We start from the raw sequence: 19,687 nt of genomic DNA, 5'->3' as shown, positions 1-19,687 counted from the left end.
AGAGTCGTGGGTTGTCACCGTCTGTTGTTGGGTTGGGTAGAGAACTTGATCAGATTCACATGGCACTTGATGCTGGCTGTGCTCAGTGCTGGCACTTGCAGTCTGCTCCTCTGGAAGGTTCTTGTCTCCTTTCCAGTGTTCACAGGGACTATCAGCTGTTCACACTACAGATATTCCTGTTATAATAACCAAGCTACTCCCTTATTGCATAGGGTTAACTAAAATTCATATGCTAACACTGTTATCAAGTAGGCCTAACTTAAGTGAACTGCTGCTTACAGAGTCAGGAGCTTCTTTCCTTGTATTTTTAATAACAGTCACAGTGGAAGTGACAATAGTTCGGGCCATTTTGCCATTAAGGTTTACATACAGTAACAGCATCATATATATCCTAATTGTTCAGATGTGCAGGAGAGAGCTTTGCTTATGTTAGTGTCTGTGTGTTTGCAAAGTGTTTTGACCATACTCCGTTATTACTTCTAAGCAAACCTTGGGAAGAAGGGTGGTTTTGCCCCAGGAAGCCACTGGAGTGCAGAGTAGCGCCAAAAAAAGTCCAAACACACTGACTGTTGCAGCAGGATGCAAATGTGCCTTTGAGATAGTAGAGAAGTTTGTATCTGCAATCTGTATTATGGTTTGTTTTTAACCTAGTAGTTGGAGGGATCAATTAAAAAAACCAGTCCATGAAAATTAAACCAAAATATGTTCCATAAGTTGCTTTACCATGCTTGGCTTCTTCATTTCAGCTGCTATTTTATTGAAATTTTCTTCTCTTGTTTTGTTTCTTTCTACTACTTTGAAGCATTTAGATTATAACTTGTTATTCTAGTGGTTGCAATTAAACTTTGTCATATTAACATTGGCATATTGGTTTTGCCCTAAGGTTGTTCAGGGGAATAATGTTCTTATACTTTGAGGGAAAATCTACTATAGATTTCTTCTATTGTTCAAGTGGACACAACATGGAGCTCCACTCTAATTCTGAGCGTATTTCCTGCTGAATTCTAATCTCATAGTGGATGAGACATACCTTCAACTTTCATTGTTCTTTGTACACTAATAATGGGCTTTTCAAAGTTACGTTTTAAGTGCTTAGAGTAGTTAGTTTTGCTTCAAATCTTCTTTCTTTTTAAAAACTTACCTAAGGTTGTTAAGCAGCCTGACATTGTTTATCTCCAGAGTATTTCTTGCAATTGGGAACTGCACTATTGGCTTTTTAAAAGAAAAAGGAGGTGTTCAACCACAGATTTGCTGTAGTTGATCCTTCTTAGTACTTAATGCATTGTAACAATACGGCTTTTTCTTAAGTCGTATTATGGTTGTGAATTAAGATTGTTACTTGAAAATATTTTACATCTTTTATGTTGTTTTAAAATAGTGCTTATGTTGTTATCTTTGGATGTATTTTTGTATTTAAAGCTATTCTGACTACAGTTGTCTTTATCTGCTTCCTTCCTTCCTGTCCACCTGCCAAAGCAGTACAACTAAATATGAGGCGATCTGCAGCTCCGAGTCAAGTCCTAGGAAATGCAGCCAAAAAGCCCAAGTTTACACCACCAGGAAAATGTCTTGCAGTTTGTCCCAAGAATGAAACTAAGGAGATGGACCAAGAAATGAAATTAAAAGAGGTAAAATGAACAGTGCACTCACAAAAAAGTATATTTGTTTGTACAGTATTGTGACTAAAAGACAGCATCTGAGCTCATCACAACCAACCTCTGCTTAAATAATCTGTTCAGAATAGATTCTGATAGCTTTGCTCTCAGTACCTTTGTCTTCCTTCTCATAAGTCTAGGAAGTGGATACAGAAAAGTGTTTTCAAAGAAGTAAAAGTAATCAGTGTTGAGCCCAAATACAATTCCCAGTGTAGCTGAGGTAAGGATTGTATCTTTGTGTGGGCTTTGTTGGATGTTTTTGGTAAAAATAGTTAAAAACCCAGGATACATGTAATAAAGTGTCAGTGCATTGAGTTGCAGTTTTGCTGAAAAGAACTTTCCCTAAAACCTTTAACAATAACCCAAAAAAGCATCACAATTTTTATTTATTTATCTACATAGGACTTCTTTAAATTCAATTCATAAACTGTTGGCACAAGTGGTGTTTGTTCTGTTATGAACACTGGGATGTATATAGTTGTGTAGGGACGTATATATTTATGCAGACAGTTTGATAATGGCAGTCGGTATTCTTGAGATCCCTTGCTATTTTCTCCATTTCTCTTCACCTGCATGAAGGAAATGCTACTGTGAACTCATTTCTCTTTTGCAGAGAGATGAGAAAGAGGGAAGCGCTTCATTGCTTTCTAAAATATATGTCCAGAATCAAAATGAAAATTTTACACAGTCTGTGGAGTCAACTGGAAAAGTAAAGACAAAAGCAACTTTCAGCATTGATAAGTGCAGCAAGGTGGAAATGAAATCACTAAATGTGCTCAAAGCTGGTAAGATGATGTTTCTTATTTACTGCCGTGTATCATTAGAGAGTTTTAAAGCTTATGAATGACATACTGCTTACTAAACTTTCATGGAATACTATTATAAGAGTTGTGCAATGGTGGCATTATTTAGTGTTCTGCTGGTTAGAGAGTAAATGAAACAGCGTTAAATGACTTTTTTAATAAAAAGCGGGGGGGGGAAGCGTTTTAGAAGCCAGTTGATAGTGTCATCACTTGATTTGTGTCTTCCAGAAAAGCACTATAGTCAACTCACTCTAATCCACAGTTATAGCAATACAAGAGCTGTGATGCCCTAAATAGTGGGAAAGTGTTGTAATTTGGAGAACTTGCTGACCTCATGCAGAGAATGCTGATCCTTCTGAATGGATTTGGGTCTTTTTCCAGAATTCACGAAGGTTTCTCTTCTTCAGTGTCACCATTGGGCATGCAAGGCTCAAGCCAACTCTAGCAGCAGAGCAGAAGTGGCTCTGCTCATTTGTGTGTGTGTACTCTAGTCCACTGTGCTCTGGTAGTGAATGTTACTCTGAAAAGCTGGGTAGTAAGCACCACAAAGACACTGAACTGTCTGAACTGTAGCAAAGGCACTTTGATGGACTGTGTGGGGTTGTGTGTTTTCGTTTCCCAGTCTTGGTGTGCCCTGACCACAGAAAACAGCACAGTTCTGTGTTGTGTGACCTAAGAGTCGAGTGCATCTTGAAAGCCTTGCACTTGAACTGGGTTATTACATTGATGGATGAAAATCACTCCTTTTAGAGCCAGCTCAGGCATTTCAACACCTGTCTTACAGTTATTTCACTGTTGTTTCTTCATAATTAACGACATTGATAATGATGTTTTAGAGTTCATTTAACTGATAGTTTGTGTAATGAGTAGAGTTTTAAAAGAGCATTTCATGGCCACTTATCACCTTGAGTTGTTGGAAATATAATTCAGAAGGCTTTAACAAAGTCTTATTTTATTTGTGATAAAAGCAGCTAAATTTTGAAGCAAAGCTGCCATAGCTCTGCATTCCAAGGTCCAGCCAATAGTTAGGCTAATTCCCAATAGATAATTATTTCCAGTATGCACTCATACATCCAGTATAGATATACACACAGCTGGTGACACAGGCTAGCATGGACACAGCACTCAGGCAAGCACAAGCAGTGCCAATGGACACATCCTCTTCCTCTCTCTGGCTGATCAGGGTGAAAGCCTGTTCATGGAAAAAAATGAACATACATATATCTACCTATAAATACACATGGACACAGAGAATGCAGATCCCTCCAATAACAACTGATCTTGTGCACTCAGTCTGTTCAGTAACCAGCTCCTTGATTTGTTGGACACCCCAGCTGTGGGCACATGAGCCACGAAGGCCCAGAGCTCCCAGTCCAGGTGCTGGTATGCAGACCTGCACTCTCACAGGTCAGAGCACACTATAAGGTCCCTCAAGTACTTGGCCTTAGCCACTTGGTCTAATTACTGGTGGGCTCCTGGATCCACTTGTCTCCCAGCTCCTTCGTGCACAAGGGATGCACAAGTAAAAATGTGTCTGTCTGGTAGTGAGACTTACCAGTAGCCAACCCCCAGGTGTCCTGGTCTCTGGTATCTTGCTTGGACTTACTGGTCCCTTCAGTAACCAACTCTCAAACCCTCTAATCTCTCCAGTATTTGGCCCAGACTCATCACTGCTCCAATATTTGGCTCCCAAGCCTCTTATCTGACTGCCAGCTAATCCACGTTGTTGTTAGCTAGCGATCACACACTGACACGTATCCAGGCAGAGTATATCGTCTCTGGCCTCTCTGCTGGCACTTCATGTACCTGGGCCCTATGACCTGTGTGCGGTCCAGCTCCAGCTGCTGGCATGTCTACTTCCATAAGCACTTATCCACACAAAATAGAGTCTTTTCACCTGGAAAAATATTTAGAAATGTATTTCAGTACGAAGGCGGGACTGGCTCGGGCAGTAGGATGCAGTGCATTGCTGAAGAAGCTTACTGACCATCACCTGTTTAAAGGTGGCTGCCTTTTTCCTGTTATTGTTATGTGCTTGGTCCTCCCTGAACCACCTTCATCTCTCCCTCTTGCTTGTCCTTGTGGTTTGCTTCCCTCCCTGCCCCCAGCCAGGAATCTCATTATAAGCCATGAGCAATCTCTAGATGCCCTTTCTTGCACAAGTTTCAGGCCCTAGTAGGCAGCAACCCCCTCCATTCTGAAAGGTGCTTTGGAGAGGCTTTCCCACTGACTCTTCCTGATGGGTTTCATCTCCAGAAAATGGGGATGTGACAGCCCTAAGAGGGTGCTGCCACTGGCGTGGTCTTTGACCCAGAGTAGTGTATGCGCTCTGTTTGGCAGAGCTAATGTGGAGAAATCCAGCCTTCTTATATGTCTTTGTCTTATGGCTGGAACTTCCAGTTCTTCTGATGAAGGTTATACTTGCAGAAGATTTTCAGTGTATATGGGACAAGTAGTTTGAGGGGTCATGCTTCCCTACAGGTACATCTGCAAAAAATTCCGTCTGCTGGTTCTGACTAGCAGTGCACTTGAAAGATAAACTGTGGATTTATTTCCAAAATAATCTGGGAAATCAGCAGTCTTTCCAGCAAAAAATGTTGTGAGATGGAAAAGATACTAAATGCATTTTCAGTATCATGAATTCCGGGTGCAGCTGGTATGGGTCCTCTGGGATGAGTTTCAAAAAATAACCAAAAAGCTGTGGAGTGAAACTGGCTGAGCTGCTTCTGTTGATGTGCTGCTGCCTTTCTAAGTAACTGAACAAATCATTTTGTGTCAGAAGCCTTTCTATGCCTGCAGAATGGGGCTAACCCTGCAAGGCTTCATAAAGTTATGATGAAATGTGATATAAAAGAAGGATATGTAATGTCAATGTTAGTTATGGTCTTCAGGTTCACTGGTAGTGAGAAAACAATCCTGTCTCCGTTAAATCTTAAGTAATTTCTTAATAACATAGATTTTCCAAGACGGTTTCTGCCCTTTACGTCACTTTTGTCTGCTATTCATTACACTAATGTAGAAATTACATAGATTGTGTAAACCTTACCCTCCTTTGTAGTGTGAAATGAAATTATTTTGTCAGAGCTGGTTTTGGTATGAAATTCAGAAGTAATGGAAACCATTTGTGAAAGCCAGAGTCAGTTCGGGGGTTTTATTATTATTTATATTGTAATGGAATTTTATCTGACTGCCAGTCTCTGCAGCCGAAGAGTTCCTGTTAAAGGGGCACGAAAATAATTTTAAGATTGAAAAAGTGTGTGTGTGTGTTTGTATTATTTTGGTTTGTTGTCTCTGTATCATTTAATGCAGATGATAAACAGTTTGTTAGTTTTATATCATGCTCAGAGCCGCTGTGTTTGGGTTTCCAGTGCAGCAGTGGAATGTGTAAATAAATACCCTAGTTGCCATTGAAATTCTTGTGAAACACCTGTGGACCACTGGACAACTGCACACTGTTCGCAGAGCTAATCTTTCTGAAACCCAGCCCTGAAAATGCTGCACATTCTTTCAAAAAAGCTTGTTATCTGACACATGGTGTCCATTTCTTGGAGTAGACAAGTAAGGATTTGATTTGATAGCAGCAATCTAAAAATTATAGCATATCTGGCTTAAAACCCACTTGTTTTTCTAGGCTTCTTTTCAAAAAAACTTCTCCCTAAAAATGTCACTAATAAAAGTAAAGCGTAAGGGACTCAGAAATTCTACAAGATGAGCTATTTCTAAAGATGTTTAATAGTTTGTAGCAACTGTAAGTGAAACCTATTTACATGTTGTAATTTTAAGACTGTTTGAACTGTAAGATACTGAACATGCTGTTCATTGGGCACTTTACTGTTTGTGATTATAAGTTCTGAATACTGGAAAATTATGTTACATATCTTTGTAGGAAAATGAACTTCGCTACTGCTTTTTGAATTGGTGTTTGCTTGTGATTAAGAGGCAAAGAGCACAGCAATCTCCTTGGTGTCGTAGTTTTGTATTCAGAATACAGTACTTGTTGACACTGACAATGGATGTGGGTGGGGGAGGTAATTTATTTGACATTGTCATTAGTGTTTTTTCTCACATGCCTCCAGAGAATTCTATCAGCTAAGTCTCCAGGCTCTTTTAAAATGAAAATTACTTTAACATTCCTAAACTACTTAGCAATAAGTGCAAATAAAATCATGAATGTGTTTGGAAGAATATTATTGCACCTCTTAAGTGCTTGGTTTCTACTTGTCCTCATTACATTCTGAGAATCTATAAGCAATAACAAGAAAATACACATAATTTGACTTGGAAGAAACGATGGACAGGCAGATCCCTGAACTATACTTAGTATCTCAGTGTTGCTGGTGAGCAGGATTGGCCAGAACTCATATTTTTTTTACTCACATTTTCTTCTTCAACTTAATGTTTTTAATATATATATCTTTATTTATATAAAACATACACAGTGAATTCAATTGATGCCCATTATCTGAGTTTACAGCTTGCCTTCTGTTGGTATTCTTAATTTAGGAGAATGTTGCTCTGTTTTACTCTCGGGCTTACTACATCATGTGAGGAAATGAATAGCTCTTTCACCTGCACACTTGGATGCCACATTCCAGCTGGACTGAGATTTCATTGTTTGAACCTGATGTAGGTGAACAGAAAAACTGGATATAGAGTTTTATTCTGTTACAGCTCACCTCCTGTTTGTTTTTTGGTTCAGGAGTACCTTGTCTTTCCTCCATCTCTAACATCTGTTCATGTGTGTTCCAGGAGGAACTTTGTCAGAAGTCATACTCAGATATTATCTTTGACCTAACAATGAGGACAGATTGTAAATATTTTACAACAAGGTTAATGTGTTCATCCTGTGTCTCTCAATAGATGTTTCTGAATGCTTTCTATGCTGATGATATTAATTGTATTTATTACTTGCATATAGTTTTGAATATATTTTCTCTATCTTCTCTGCAGTATTAATGTTTACTGAGTACACTGGTGTGTAAGGTTTGGACTCTTTGCACACTTAAGTTTCATTTTTTCATAATGGGAATCTTGGCTCCTTCAGCTTTCTAGAACATTGCTTCAGTTTGATACCTCCTATCACTTGATATGAATAAAAGTCCTCTTAACCAATTAATCTGAATATTGTAAGATGAATGAGCAATCCACTGTTCATTTATGGCAGTAGCAATCAATTACCTATCACTTTTAATCAGAGGATTGAGAGGATTAAATAATGTTATTTTCAGGGTTTGTCATATTGTCCAATTTCAGTCCAACTGCTTACTTCAGGTTTCCAGATAACACAAAAACATTCAGGCCTGGCATCTCAAAATCAAGCATATTATTGCTAGAATTCCATGGATGTAGAATTCCATACTAAAGTAGAAGTATTAATTCAATTTCTGTTGTTGCACTTCACAGATGAACTAGGAAAGATATTCCAGTGAAGAGTATTTTTACCATCTGTCTATTTTAGTGGTGGAGCTGCATGTATAGCTACAGCTCACTGTGCCCTTGAAATGTTTTATAAACAGCTGGTAAAGCAGTTAAGTCTTTGGGTAAAAGATACTGCATAAACATCTGTAGCTCTTAATAATTACCAAGTACACCTTAGTACAGCTAAGTTGTAACTGGATGCCTGAGTGTAAGGAATTTATTACTGCATTGTTTGCAAGTTGGATTATCCAAGTTTGTAGATTTGTTATAATTTCTTATTCAAAATACTACTGAAGTACTTTGCTAGCTCTTTGTTTCATAATGACCTCCTTCTCCCTGCAATGTTCTAGACAGAACAGTTTGTAATAGTGATTAGACACATTAATAGACAAGATGATTCTCAATTCAGAATAGTTTCTGATTCTCAAGTCAGTATAGTTTCATTGCTGTTTAGTGTTATCTGTACCTGTTTGATCAGGTCACCTTAGGAAATGGGGATTGGTTAATAAAACTGGATTGATGTACATGTATCGTAAGAGAAATTATCAATATCTCTGGTGGGAAATTGCTTCCACAAGCGTTGATTTATTGCATCAGCCACGGTGGGTATACACGCACAGTGTCACGGGCCCAGTACCACACTGCCCAGCAGTCAGTGTGTTGCAGGGAGACTCGTCACAGAGACTTCTGTGCTCTAGATCGCTTGTGTTTTCGCTTTGGGACTCTTTGGCATCTCCTCACCACACCACCTTTTACTTGGTGCTCTTCCTTGGGATGTGAGGTGATGTCTTCTACTCTGCTGCTGTTTTAGGACCTTCCCCGGCATTTCCCCAGGTGATAGAAAACACTTGAAATTCCCTGGGCTGCTGTCCTGTCCCTAACCCTTGTTGCTCATCCTGAATTTGGGATGTCCACCAGCTGAGTGGTGAGATAATGGTGCTAATAGAATTAGCAGCCAAGAGTGAGATGGAAAGAAAAAACTTAGAGCAGCTTCACCACCAAAAGCATCATCTCATATAATGTTCAGCAACTGCAAAGCTGCTTTCCTGGACAGGGCAGCCATCGGCAAAGCTGCTGTAAAACAAATCCAGACTTGCATAATTCTAGTGGGATATTTCCACAGCTAGTACAACCTAATTTATAATTTCAGGTGATCATGTCTTGCTGTCATGTGAATAACTAGGGTTTATGTAATTATAAATGATATAACCAGGATATTTAGGCATTTGAGAAAGGAGCGGTGAATTGACAGTGAGAAATGTACTTTTTGTTTGTCCCAGTTAACTGTGCTCTGTATTTGAACTTATGAAGATAATGAAATAGAGGGGGAGAAAATCAAAAATCCAAATGGTATTACATGATCAGAAAATAAAAAAAAAGGGTTATATTAAATGTATGGTATTCAACATTTTGCAAAGAAGTTGGAGGGATAAAAATGAAAGTTTTCCAGTCATAACTGGTCTACTGATTGGAACTGGGACTGCTTCTTTACAGTGAAAAAATATAAATTGTCAGGTTCCTTACTTTTGAGTAGCGATATATCCACTATCAGAGAAAGGTATGCTCTATGTGAAGATAATAATCTTTCATCTATTTTCCTTTAAATTGCTAAGTTACTGGAAATTAAAATTTGTAAACAAGAAAAAAAAAAGACTTAAATACTCTTTCTTGTGCAGAAACAGAGACCTAATTTTGAAACTGCAGATATAAAGCAAACTCCCCTTTCCAAGGGCTGGCAGGGGATGTGGTGGGAAATGAACTTACTATCCCAATATATTTATTAAAATTTAGCTCCCTGAAGTTGCATGCAAACACACAGCATATAGTCTGCCATATATATAAAAAGAAATTATCTACTTATTCTTTAAAAATTAGGAACTTGGACAATACTCTGTACAGACAGTATTTTAAAGGATTCAGGTTTATCAGTAATAATTCTTTCTGTTCATTCATTCTGAGAGAAGACAGACACACAGTTTCTTCTTACTTTTTTCTTGATTATCAGAATGTATTACCAGGCTGTGTGAATGGAAGATGGGCAAAAGAGAAATGCATGGCTATTCGCGTTTTCTCGCATGTTTTTCTTTTACATTCTTCCACACTTTGGAAAGTCTTAGTTTGGAGTGTGTGTGTGTGTTCCCAGCTCTTCTGTCTCTGATAGATACGAAGGTGGACTCAAGGGAAGACAGAGAGAATGCAGCTGTCAGGTGGAGGGACAAGAAATGCCTTACTAAAGGGAACTGGGAGGTGTTTTTGAGCTATCATAAGTATTACTGCAGACTAGGCCTGGATGCCTTCAAAGACAGTTGTCAAATCTTTCTGGAGCTGTGCTCATTGTTTGGATCCCCTCTGTTGCCATGCCAGCATAACTGGAGTCCAGTTCCAGCTTCTGGCTTTGGGCCTCAAGTTTTTCCCTGAAACAGAAGCTTTGTCACAATATGACTTTCCTGCAGTCAAAAAGATGGTTATCTCGCTGTCCTCAAAATATCCACTGAGCCAAATTAGAAGAAAGCTGCTCCTCTGTCTAATGCAGTGGAATAATACATGGGGAAATATTTTGAGGTTAGTATTTAAAAGCATAATCTCCAAAATTTTCATGTCTCTGTGAAGAATCATGAGAACTGCAAGAATTTGACTTCTCTTATACCATTTCTTTTTCTTGCTAGTGGGGATGTGAGAATTTAAGCAAAATATCCTGAGAAAATCATACTTTTAAACCTTGCTGTATTTCTCAGCTGCTTCTGATCAGTCATCAAAAAGCTTGTTGGAAGAGAGGATCAGAGAAGATAAAAGCATGTATTTGGAATGGACACACTTCTTAATTTGTAAAGAATGGTGCCCTTAGCTTTTCTATTTTTAAGGACATGACTTATAAAGTGAAGAGCTAATTCATGGTGCTGTATAGTTACACAGTATTATAATTTAGAGTCCTTTACCTTTAAGCCAAACTTAGTTTGAAGCATGGTTACAGATCTGAATGTGTGGGCCTTGGAATGTCAGACTGGGATGAAGATAAATTCTTTAAAATTTGGCATGGGAGGCATTTTAATTGTCTAATGGATATATTTATTCCCCATTTCAGTGGGCTAAATGTTGAGAGAATGCCTTACATCAGCAGAGGGAACGAAGTGTAGTTAGGTTTTATGCTTGGAATTTTAGCTGATAAGAGCTCTGGAGCAGGGTGTAAGCAATTCAGGCTAATTTCAAGAGAGTTCTGTAAAGGTAATAACTGCATTGTTAATGTCTGTGTTTTCTGTGCTTGTCATGACATACAGGCACCCTTGTTCTTGCAGCAGTTTCAAAAACTGTTTGAGGTTAGAAGTTAATACAGGCTAGATGGTGATCATAAAAATAGATGTAGGGAAAAAAAGAGGTAGAGCTTCCCCTTGTTTGCCCACCCCCAATGTAGGACAGAGATTTAGAATAATTGTACAGGAGAAAGGAGAAGAATGGTCTGAGAGGTCCAGGTACACCAAGGATAAGAACAAGGAAGCACAAATTGATGGTAAAGTGTTGATGAAGATGAGAGGGAAAAAAAAATCAATTGACATGAGAAAGCCATTTGAAATACAACTTAAATAATCTAAAAGTATTTCTAAAAGATGTGGTGCAAATATATTTAAGCACTCTTAACTTCCAGGTAAGGTCGTCTTGCAATTTTCAGTTCACAAAACTTTGTCATCTTCAACCCTCTCCTAAATGAATAACAACTGCACCCCTTAGCTTTAGAGGTTGCCCATGAAACAACAGTCCCTATGGGAAATCTCTGGAGTTGAAAGCTTTCTCACCACCCTTTGCTGCAGCAGGTTCTTAAAGACAGGCAGATTGAATGACTTGGTGCTGTCTTGCTGTCAAGTCAGTAGAAAGGACTATATGATGACCTAATGGAAGTTTTGCAGCCCTTTCTACCTATAGACACTCTCAAATCATCTTATGCAGCTGCCAAATTCATTTGCAGGAGTGAGCAACTGTCTTGATACTTGCCAAATGTTTCCATTGCCAGTATAGGCCAGTATATTCAGTGATGGGTAACATACCCCATCCTATCTGCTGAATCTTCTTACAGTTTATCATGAGCACAGGGGTACCAGGGCTTCATTTTAGTTTTGATTCAAATCTCGCAATTGTCCTCTTGTTCTCTAAGACTTTCAGGCTCCTCGGTGATTGAAAATGCTAACCCCAGGTCTCTGCAGAGCTGGTTTACTTGCGTATTACTAAATAAGAACAGGAGTCCTTCAGACTTATCCTGGGGCTACCACTTTGTGGGCAGAGCACATTCACAGGGCTTAGCAGTCTGTTGATTTGGTATTTTTGCATTGGAAGGTCCCAGCCTGAATCACTTAAGCTGGTGTCATTCCCTTCAACATTCATGTTTGCTGTCTGATCCAAACTGCATCTTTCAAGACAGCTTCTTTCTTAGGGCATCCTTAATTCTTTCAGATGTCTTTCTGCCTTTGAATCATGTGCTTTATAGTGATTCTTTTTTTATGTCTGTCATGGACAGATTCTTCCTCAGTTCTGTGTGACAAAGGATCCTCCCTCTCCCTCTAAGATGTTCCCCTGATTTAAGACATTCTTTTCAAGGTATTCTGTCTCATAATGTGCCTAAATTTACATGGGCCGTTACTGGCCATGATATAAACCTATAACTTGTAAAATTTGTGCCCCCTGAGCTTTTTCAGCAATTCACGGTGATTTGGCTACTTTAATCCCTGATTGTGTTATAGCTGTGATTAATTAATCTAAATAGCTCTCCAGATTGGACTGTTTTTATCTTTTTGGTAGTAATTCTAGACATTTTCACAGCAAAACTCCTGAATTTTCCTGTTACCTGTAGTTCTAAGTCTTATTTCCAAACTGTTGAAGTTAAGCAAACTTAGCAAGGGACTGTTGCTTGGATTTTGAATAATCACGCTGATTTTTCTTTCCCTGGACAAATCTTCTGATCGCAGCTGAATCCCAAATGCAAAACTCTTCTGTTTTCAGAATTCTGAAATTGGTGAATTCCACCTTAAAAATATGAAGGATAAATGAGCTGTACCTTGTCTGTAGGATTAAAATGGGAAGTATAGAAGACAGTGATGTGAGGGGTGCCTGTATGTTTATTTTCTTCAGCAGTGACCAGAATTTCCTCACTGCTACCTGTGGTTTGTTGTCCTCTCGGTTGTGTTAATACAAGTCTTTAAGAATATGATTTGCAATTCACGCTACAGTCATCCATATAAGAGGCTAAAAAAGCTTTTTTTTTGTGAATTATTTGTCCTGTGGCATACTGGATCAGGGAACTACTAACCCAGCTCAGAAAAAAAGTATTAATGCGAGGACAAATCAGTTCCCTGATCTGAGTTGCTCAGAAGATTTGTGAGTGCTCATACCAGCACAGTGAAGGGGCAGGGACATACCAAAGGTGGGGGGAGACAGAAATTACTGTTTTGGCAATGTCCCACATTTATGTTGACTTAAACCAATTATTAAATTATTATGCTTGCAAAATAAATAAATAAATAAATTGATTATTCTGTAGCTGGATCATCTTGCTGAACTGGCTGTGCCCTGTGTTGTGTAAGGGCAAGTGGTGGTGGTAGTAGTAGCTGAAGGTGTAGGATGAAGGGTGGATTGTAGAAACTTTTTTTTGGTAATGGTCTTGGACCTACACCTATTGTTTCAGCTCAAAGTCTGGATGTATCATTAATATCGAGGCTTTCCACCTTCTGTGATTTCTCATCCAAGTACTGGTATGACCTTAGGCTGATGAGCAGAGCTATTTTAAAAAGGAAAAAAAAAAAAAAAAAAGAAGGAAAAAATCTTGGTCGGCAGCCAGCTTCATTTTTTACAAGGGTTATTTTACACTCATGCAGAACAATATGTAATTCAGACATTCCGTCAGGCACTTGCTCAAGAGAAAACTTTATAGCAGTATTTTGCTATAATTACATGAGTGTGGAAACATGGTGTCTCTAACAACACTAAGAGTAAAGTGATAGAGTGATACAAGTTTAGATAGGTCTAATATAAGGAGTTGCTGCATCTGATAGCTCATTATAGGGGAGACTGCTGCAGCTCCTTGTGGCCAGGACCTAAGCAGCACATGTGCACGCTGTATGTGTATATACAGTTAGACATCACAAAATGCAGCACTTGCACGAACACAAGCAGCTTCAATGGCCTCATCCTTTCCTTTCACTGACTGACTGTGATGAAAACTGTTTATGGGAAATACTTATGTATATGACGTGGGTCCAGCAGCAAGTGGCCTTAAATTCTTATTCTGCTCAGTTACTGGCCCCTGGATTCCCTTGCCTCCCAGTTGTCTCACAAATATGCACTGGGTCTCTCTGGCAGCTGGTCTGGGCTTATGACCTTGCCAGTGGCCAGTCCCCAGGTGTCCTGGTGTCCCTCCAGCAGCTGAATCTCAGGCCTTCTGGTCTCTGCAGTGTCTGGCCCAGACTAACGGTCACTCCAATTCTTTGCTCCCAAGCCTACTGCCTGGCTAGTCTGGCTTGGTGTTTGCCAGAGGTCACACACACAGGTATCCAGGCAGTGTGCCAAGGCTCTCGCCTCTCTGCTTGCCAATGCCTTCAGCACCTGGCCCGCTGTGACCCGCGGTACAACTCCAGCTGCTGCTTCCATATATTGTTACACAGAATGAAGATTGCCTCCACACAGGAAAATAGTTTGTTGCAAATGTAGTGTAATAAGAAGCTAGTACAATCTGCAGTGATCAGGTGCAGGGCATGGATGAACAACTATACTGAGCAGCCACCTGTTTACTACATGCACCTGGTCCCTCTTATGCCTCCCCCCACCCCGTATCTTCTTGCGCTTGTTCTGTCCCAAGCCACTTCCATGGTTTACCCTCCCTTGTCTTGCCTTAATTTCTTTCTATAAATATCTTGTACTGTCTTCTGCAATCCCAAAATACTCTTCCTGGCATCTCACAATGAGTCCCAACCCAGTGGGTAGTAAGCCCCTCCTTCAGTCTGCAAGGTGGCCTAGAGAGAACCTCTCCTCAGAACTTGTCCCTCTGGGTTGCACCCTCAGCCCTGGGAGTGGCCGGACTGAGGGCTTGGTTTCTTTCATTTGGGTTATGTGGGTTTCTCTGCCTGACACTTTTCACCTGTGCTCCTTGTGTCTGCAGGGAGGAGCCTTTAATCGCACAACCTTATAGTGACTTCTTTTTTTTACTAAAAAGTCAAGGGACTGGGTGAGCACTGCACAACGGCTTCAACAGCACACGGTACAGCGTAGGCTTGCCCCTCTGACTCTTTAATTCTGATACTGCCAGAACAATGAATTGCATAAACTGGGGGGTTGGGGGGGGGGAAGGATAACCACCAGCTTTCTACTCTTGATATTAGTAAAGTGCAAACTGAGAGGAAATAGGGAAGGATTAGGTGTTTAAAAGTGATGGTTTTCATACAGTGCTTCTAACCACAAGAGTATTTTGTTTCTCAAATTTGAGTATAATAGCCTTCAGACTATAAAATGCTTTATTTAATCTTGGCTTTGAAAGCAATTCCAGCAAAGTGGACCGGTCGCAGTTTCGTTGGGTGGTACAGGAAAGCCAAGTCTCAGAAATGGTTCCAGAAGTGCTTGTTATTCTAAATGCTAATTGATTTTCAGCAGTTAAAAGTCTCCTTTTGTTTAATGTGAATTTCTTGTTTTGAATGTGGCTTGTGTCTACTTTGGGTTTTCTCCCCTTAGAGCAAACAAGTTTATACCTAGATCTTTATAGCCTTAGGATATTTCAAGCTATATAATTAGTTCTCTTTCCTTCCCCCCTCTCCCCCCCCGCCCCCCCGACCTGCTTCTAGGCTCCCTTGTTTTCAAGGCTGAACATGTTAAGCTTAGGAAGCTGTTGCCACTATCTCAAATGGTGTTTGTTTCCACCCTCCGGACTCTTTCAGTGGAGTACATAATTTTTCAAACTTAGTTTTTGCTTTTTGTGCTTGAGAGCTCCTCTCCTTCCGTCTGCAGGTTTTTCTCTTTCTCTCATTTGTTGATTTAGTTTAGACCACACAAATGTAAAGCCTTGCATGCGTTTTTATGTGAAGACTTGGCTTAAGGTAATACGTTGTTGAGCAGGGCAGACATTAGGAATGCAGGCACGTTTTACTAACAAAAATCAGATTTTTTTTTTTTTTCTTATCCTGAAAGAATGCCTGGATGTGTTATGATAGAAGTCGTTTGTCTGCTGGTGGATATTGGAAAACCCCGGTACCCTCACGCTGTAACGCACTCAGTGAATCCGTCACGGCTCGGCCGCAGCCCTTGTGCCTCCTGGCAGCCCGCGGCCGAGGGGCGATGCCGCGGGCCGGGGCTCGCCGGGAGCCGCCTCAGGGCCGGCGCGGCGGCGCTCGGGGCCCCCTCGCACCGGGGCGTTCGTGCCGCTCCCTTCGGTGCCGGAGCCCGGCCGGGGGCGCAGCGGGCTCTTTAAGAAGCCCCCGTGTGGGTGGCTGTCGCCGGCTGCCAAGTGCGGGAGAAGCCGAGCTTTGCGGCGAAGCCCGAGCGTAACCAGCCGGCTGGGGGAGATGCCGCCCCGCGGTGACTGACAGCAGGACCAGCTCTATGCAAATGGCGCCGGGGGCTCTGCCGGGGCTCTCTCCACACGCAGCCGCCTCTCGCCTCCCCAGCCCCGTAACGCGCCGAGCCTCGCACAAAGCAATTGTTGCTTTTTTTGGGGGACGTCGTTTTACACGTAAAATCATCTCCAGCACGGTTTCAGTTTGAGATACGTGTGAGGGAGCTGGGGAGATGTGTCAGAGCTTGTTACTCAAGCTAAATTAGGTAATTTTTAGCTGGGTAACGTGCTAATCTTTAAACCTTTATGTTTCTAAATCCTGCGTATGTCTGGTCTCTTCATACAAAAGTGTATTTTGCTTGTTTCTTCTCGCCTTCTTCAGTCTGAAGCCTTATGTAGGTCAGGCTTGGCTTAAGCAGATTTCCTGAACCTGCGTCAGCTTAAGCTGAAGGAATTTTAATAAACCCTCCCTTGTAGGCGTGGGCCTAAATGAGACTAGCCTAGTTAAGCCTGATCTTTTTCTGTTTGTGAAAAAGAGCTGAGCAGAGCTAGGGACTGCATGGTGGCTCCAGGAACGGCTTCCTTAATTCAAAGGTAACAATGGTTGGGAAGGCCAGATCTTCTAATTTTACCTTATCTGAAAAGCTCGATTTGCTAAAACTCGTGAAGCCGTACGTTAAAATTCTCGAGGAACATACCAATAAGCATTCTGTAATAGTGGAAAAAAACAAATGCTGGGATATCATAGCTGATAACTACAATGCCATCGGAGTAGATCGCCCTCCTCGTACTGCACAGGGCCTGCGCACGCTGTACAAGAGGCTCAAAGAATATGCCAAACAGGAGCTATTGCAGCAAAAGGAGACTCACTCAGATTGTCAAAGCAGCATTTCCGAGCCAACCAAGAAAGTTGTGGAGATGATTCCACAGATTTCCAATGTGTGTTTAAGAGACAGGAGCGGTGTTCAAAGGTGAGACAATTCTTTTTATTTTGTTACTGAATGAAAATTATGGCGCCTCCTATCTACTGTGTAACGCTTATGCTTATGCTCAGGCTCCTAGAGGAAATGTTTATCAGAGAAAATTCCCAAATGGGGAGCAATGACAAAAATAATACTGCTTTTGTTTTATGGGAAGCTTTATGGTGACTTAGCACTGCATTCTTTTTTTTGTTGTTGTTTTTTTTGTTCAGCTCTCTTTCAAAGCTTGTTTCAGAGTCTTTGTCATACTCTGGAAAGTGAGGGTTAAGAGAGAATCAAAGGGAAATAGTAGCTCCAGCCTCTACCCCTCCCCTACCTTTTAATAGGCAGATTATTCAAACACCAGCAAAGTGATGGCTATTCTCCTCCATTTAAGGTAATACTGCAGTCATTTTGCAACATATGGAACTGTTAGCAGTTTATATAGGATATTTAATAAAGTTAGTTCACAGAGCTAAGAAACCTCAGACATCTTTTTTCTTTCATTTACTCTGGTGTTTGCATGTTACATTTTAGCTGATTCCAACTCTTAAAAAAAAAAAAAGACTCCACACTGCAGTGCCTTTGTGAGTGCAAATGTTTTTTTAAATTATACTTTTTTTGCATTGACGGTGGTTCCCTGAAGCTGGAGCAAAGCTAACTGAAGTCTTAACTCCAAGCAGTTCTGTGTCTTACATGAGGTAGTTTAGATAGAAACTAAGAGGTACGGCACTAGAAGTTTTCTTTTTTTTCTTTCTTTTTTTTTTCTCTTTTTCCTTTTTTTTTCTTTTTTTTTTTTTTTTTTTTTTTTTTTTTTTTTTTTTTTTTTTTTTTTTTTTTTTTTTTTTTTTTTTTTTTTTTTTTTTTTTTTTTTTTTTTTACTGCTCAGTAAAGTGAGACACACTGTCTAGATTTGAGCCAGACATAATACAGGCAGGCAGCGTTCAGTCTTTCTCCCACAGCTGGCTAATGCCCCTCATATCTGACTTGCAACACTCTACTGGTTCTGTATTGGTCCTTGAGGGATCAAAAAATGCCTGGGTCAGGTTTTGGTTCCTGCAGATACAAAAACTAAGCTGGGGGGGGCGGGGTGGGGAGTCAAATAACTCCCCAGCAACCTGGAGAAAGCTCTGATTTTTCTTATTTTCCCAAGCAGATTAATGGGAAGCAAACTTTCCGTATTTTAATCAGATGTGCTGACAGTGGGTGCAGCAGCGTAACACTCTAAGAAAAGCTGGCATGCGCACAGTCGCTGAATTGGACTCATGGTGCCACTGGTTGAACTGAATGGTAACAATTGTCTAAATCCCAACATGCCAGATGCTCTAAAAATATGCTGTTGTGGGTCTTTTGCGTAAAGAAGTCTAAAGCAACTGGGCTGTGCTGCTGCTCCTGGTGAATGCCCCTGGAGGAACCATTCCAAAGAATTCTCTAGAACAAAACGAGGCTTTTAATTACGCTAATAAAGGTTGCAGTGTCTTGACTACCAACTTTTGTAAGGAGGGGAGAGAAAAAATAGTGTGAGAACTTTGGTTTGTAGATCGGCTTATAAAAAGCATTGACGCTTTTAGTGAATGATTAAGAGCTAATGATCTCCCTAGTTTGTCTCCTATAATTTAAACATTTTTTGCAGTTCTTTATGGGTCTGGGAACATTGACTTGATTACTGCTTACCCAAAATGGTTCATCTTAGGAACAACCACTACACTGTGTGCTGAAAGAAAAGAATATAATTTAAAAGGTTATTTTTTTCCCTGCCCAAATAGATCATTGTTTGATACTTCTAAGTTTAACTCTGAGTTGCATTTCACCCTAATTTTATAAACCCTGTATTGGGTTTTAACTCACCGGGATGTGGTTTAGGTTTTGTAGGAGGGAAATACAACTTAAAATGAGTCCAAATTCTTAATCGCACCTTTAAGCAATTTCTAGCTCACTGTGATTAAACAAAACCTGGTGAATCATGGGTGCCTGCAGGGTTATAAACACCATGCCCCAATTGTGGTAACTGTTGTTTGTCTTTCTTTCAGTCAAGTTGTCAGAAACAACATTAGTAACCACCATACAGGCAGCTCTTTTGTTTCTCAATTCCTTCTTTCTCTCTTTGCTGTCTAATTGTTTTCCTCTTAAGAGGCTGACTAAGGGGAAAAAAAAAAAAGCCTCATCAGAGTTACCTGAAGATTTGGTAATGTTTTAGTTCTGTGTGAATTACACTTTGAGAGATGGATTTTTTTCACTGCTTGGAGGTTCTAGTCTATGTTAGACTAAATCTTACCTTTCTTTCTTCTGTTTAACCTCTCTCACTTTCTCTTTCTGCTCTCTCTCTGCTTC

General features: G+C 40.3%; 2 protein-coding genes across 2 annotated transcripts in view; both read left to right on the top strand.

Annotated features, from left to right (window-relative positions):
- Nucleotides 1-1,478: 1,478 nt before the first annotated feature.
- The window catches only part of RAD54B (RAD54 homolog B), a 65,505-nt gene continuing 47,296 nt past the window's right edge, over nt 1,479-19,687 (top strand). Inside the window, exons 1-2 of the mRNA XM_027892504.1 lie at nt 1,479-1,628; nt 2,269-2,440. Of these exons, the coding sequence (XP_027748305.1) occupies nt 1,491-1,628; nt 2,269-2,440 (310 nt within the window). The 5' untranslated portion in view covers nt 1,479-1,490. The remainder of the gene's footprint in view (nt 1,629-2,268; nt 2,441-19,687) is intronic.
- FSBP (fibrinogen silencer binding protein) overlaps nt 16,290-19,687 on the top strand; it is a 6,821-nt gene continuing 3,423 nt past the window's right edge. Inside the window, exon 1 of the mRNA XM_027892505.1 lies at nt 16,290-17,368. Coding sequence (XP_027748306.1) covers nt 16,998-17,368 — 371 coding nt within the window. The 5' untranslated portion in view covers nt 16,290-16,997. The remainder of the gene's footprint in view (nt 17,369-19,687) is intronic.

This window comes from Empidonax traillii, unplaced genomic scaffold (assembly GCF_003031625.1).
Source record: "Empidonax traillii isolate 1590-97213 ecotype Southwest subspecies unplaced genomic scaffold, ASM303162v1 scaffold355:size2308892, whole genome shotgun sequence".
NCBI classification, from domain to species: domain Eukaryota; kingdom Metazoa; phylum Chordata; class Aves; order Passeriformes; family Tyrannidae; genus Empidonax; species Empidonax traillii.
The sequence above is the reverse complement of the archived record's forward strand: the minus strand, read 5'-3'. Positions and strand labels throughout refer to the sequence as shown.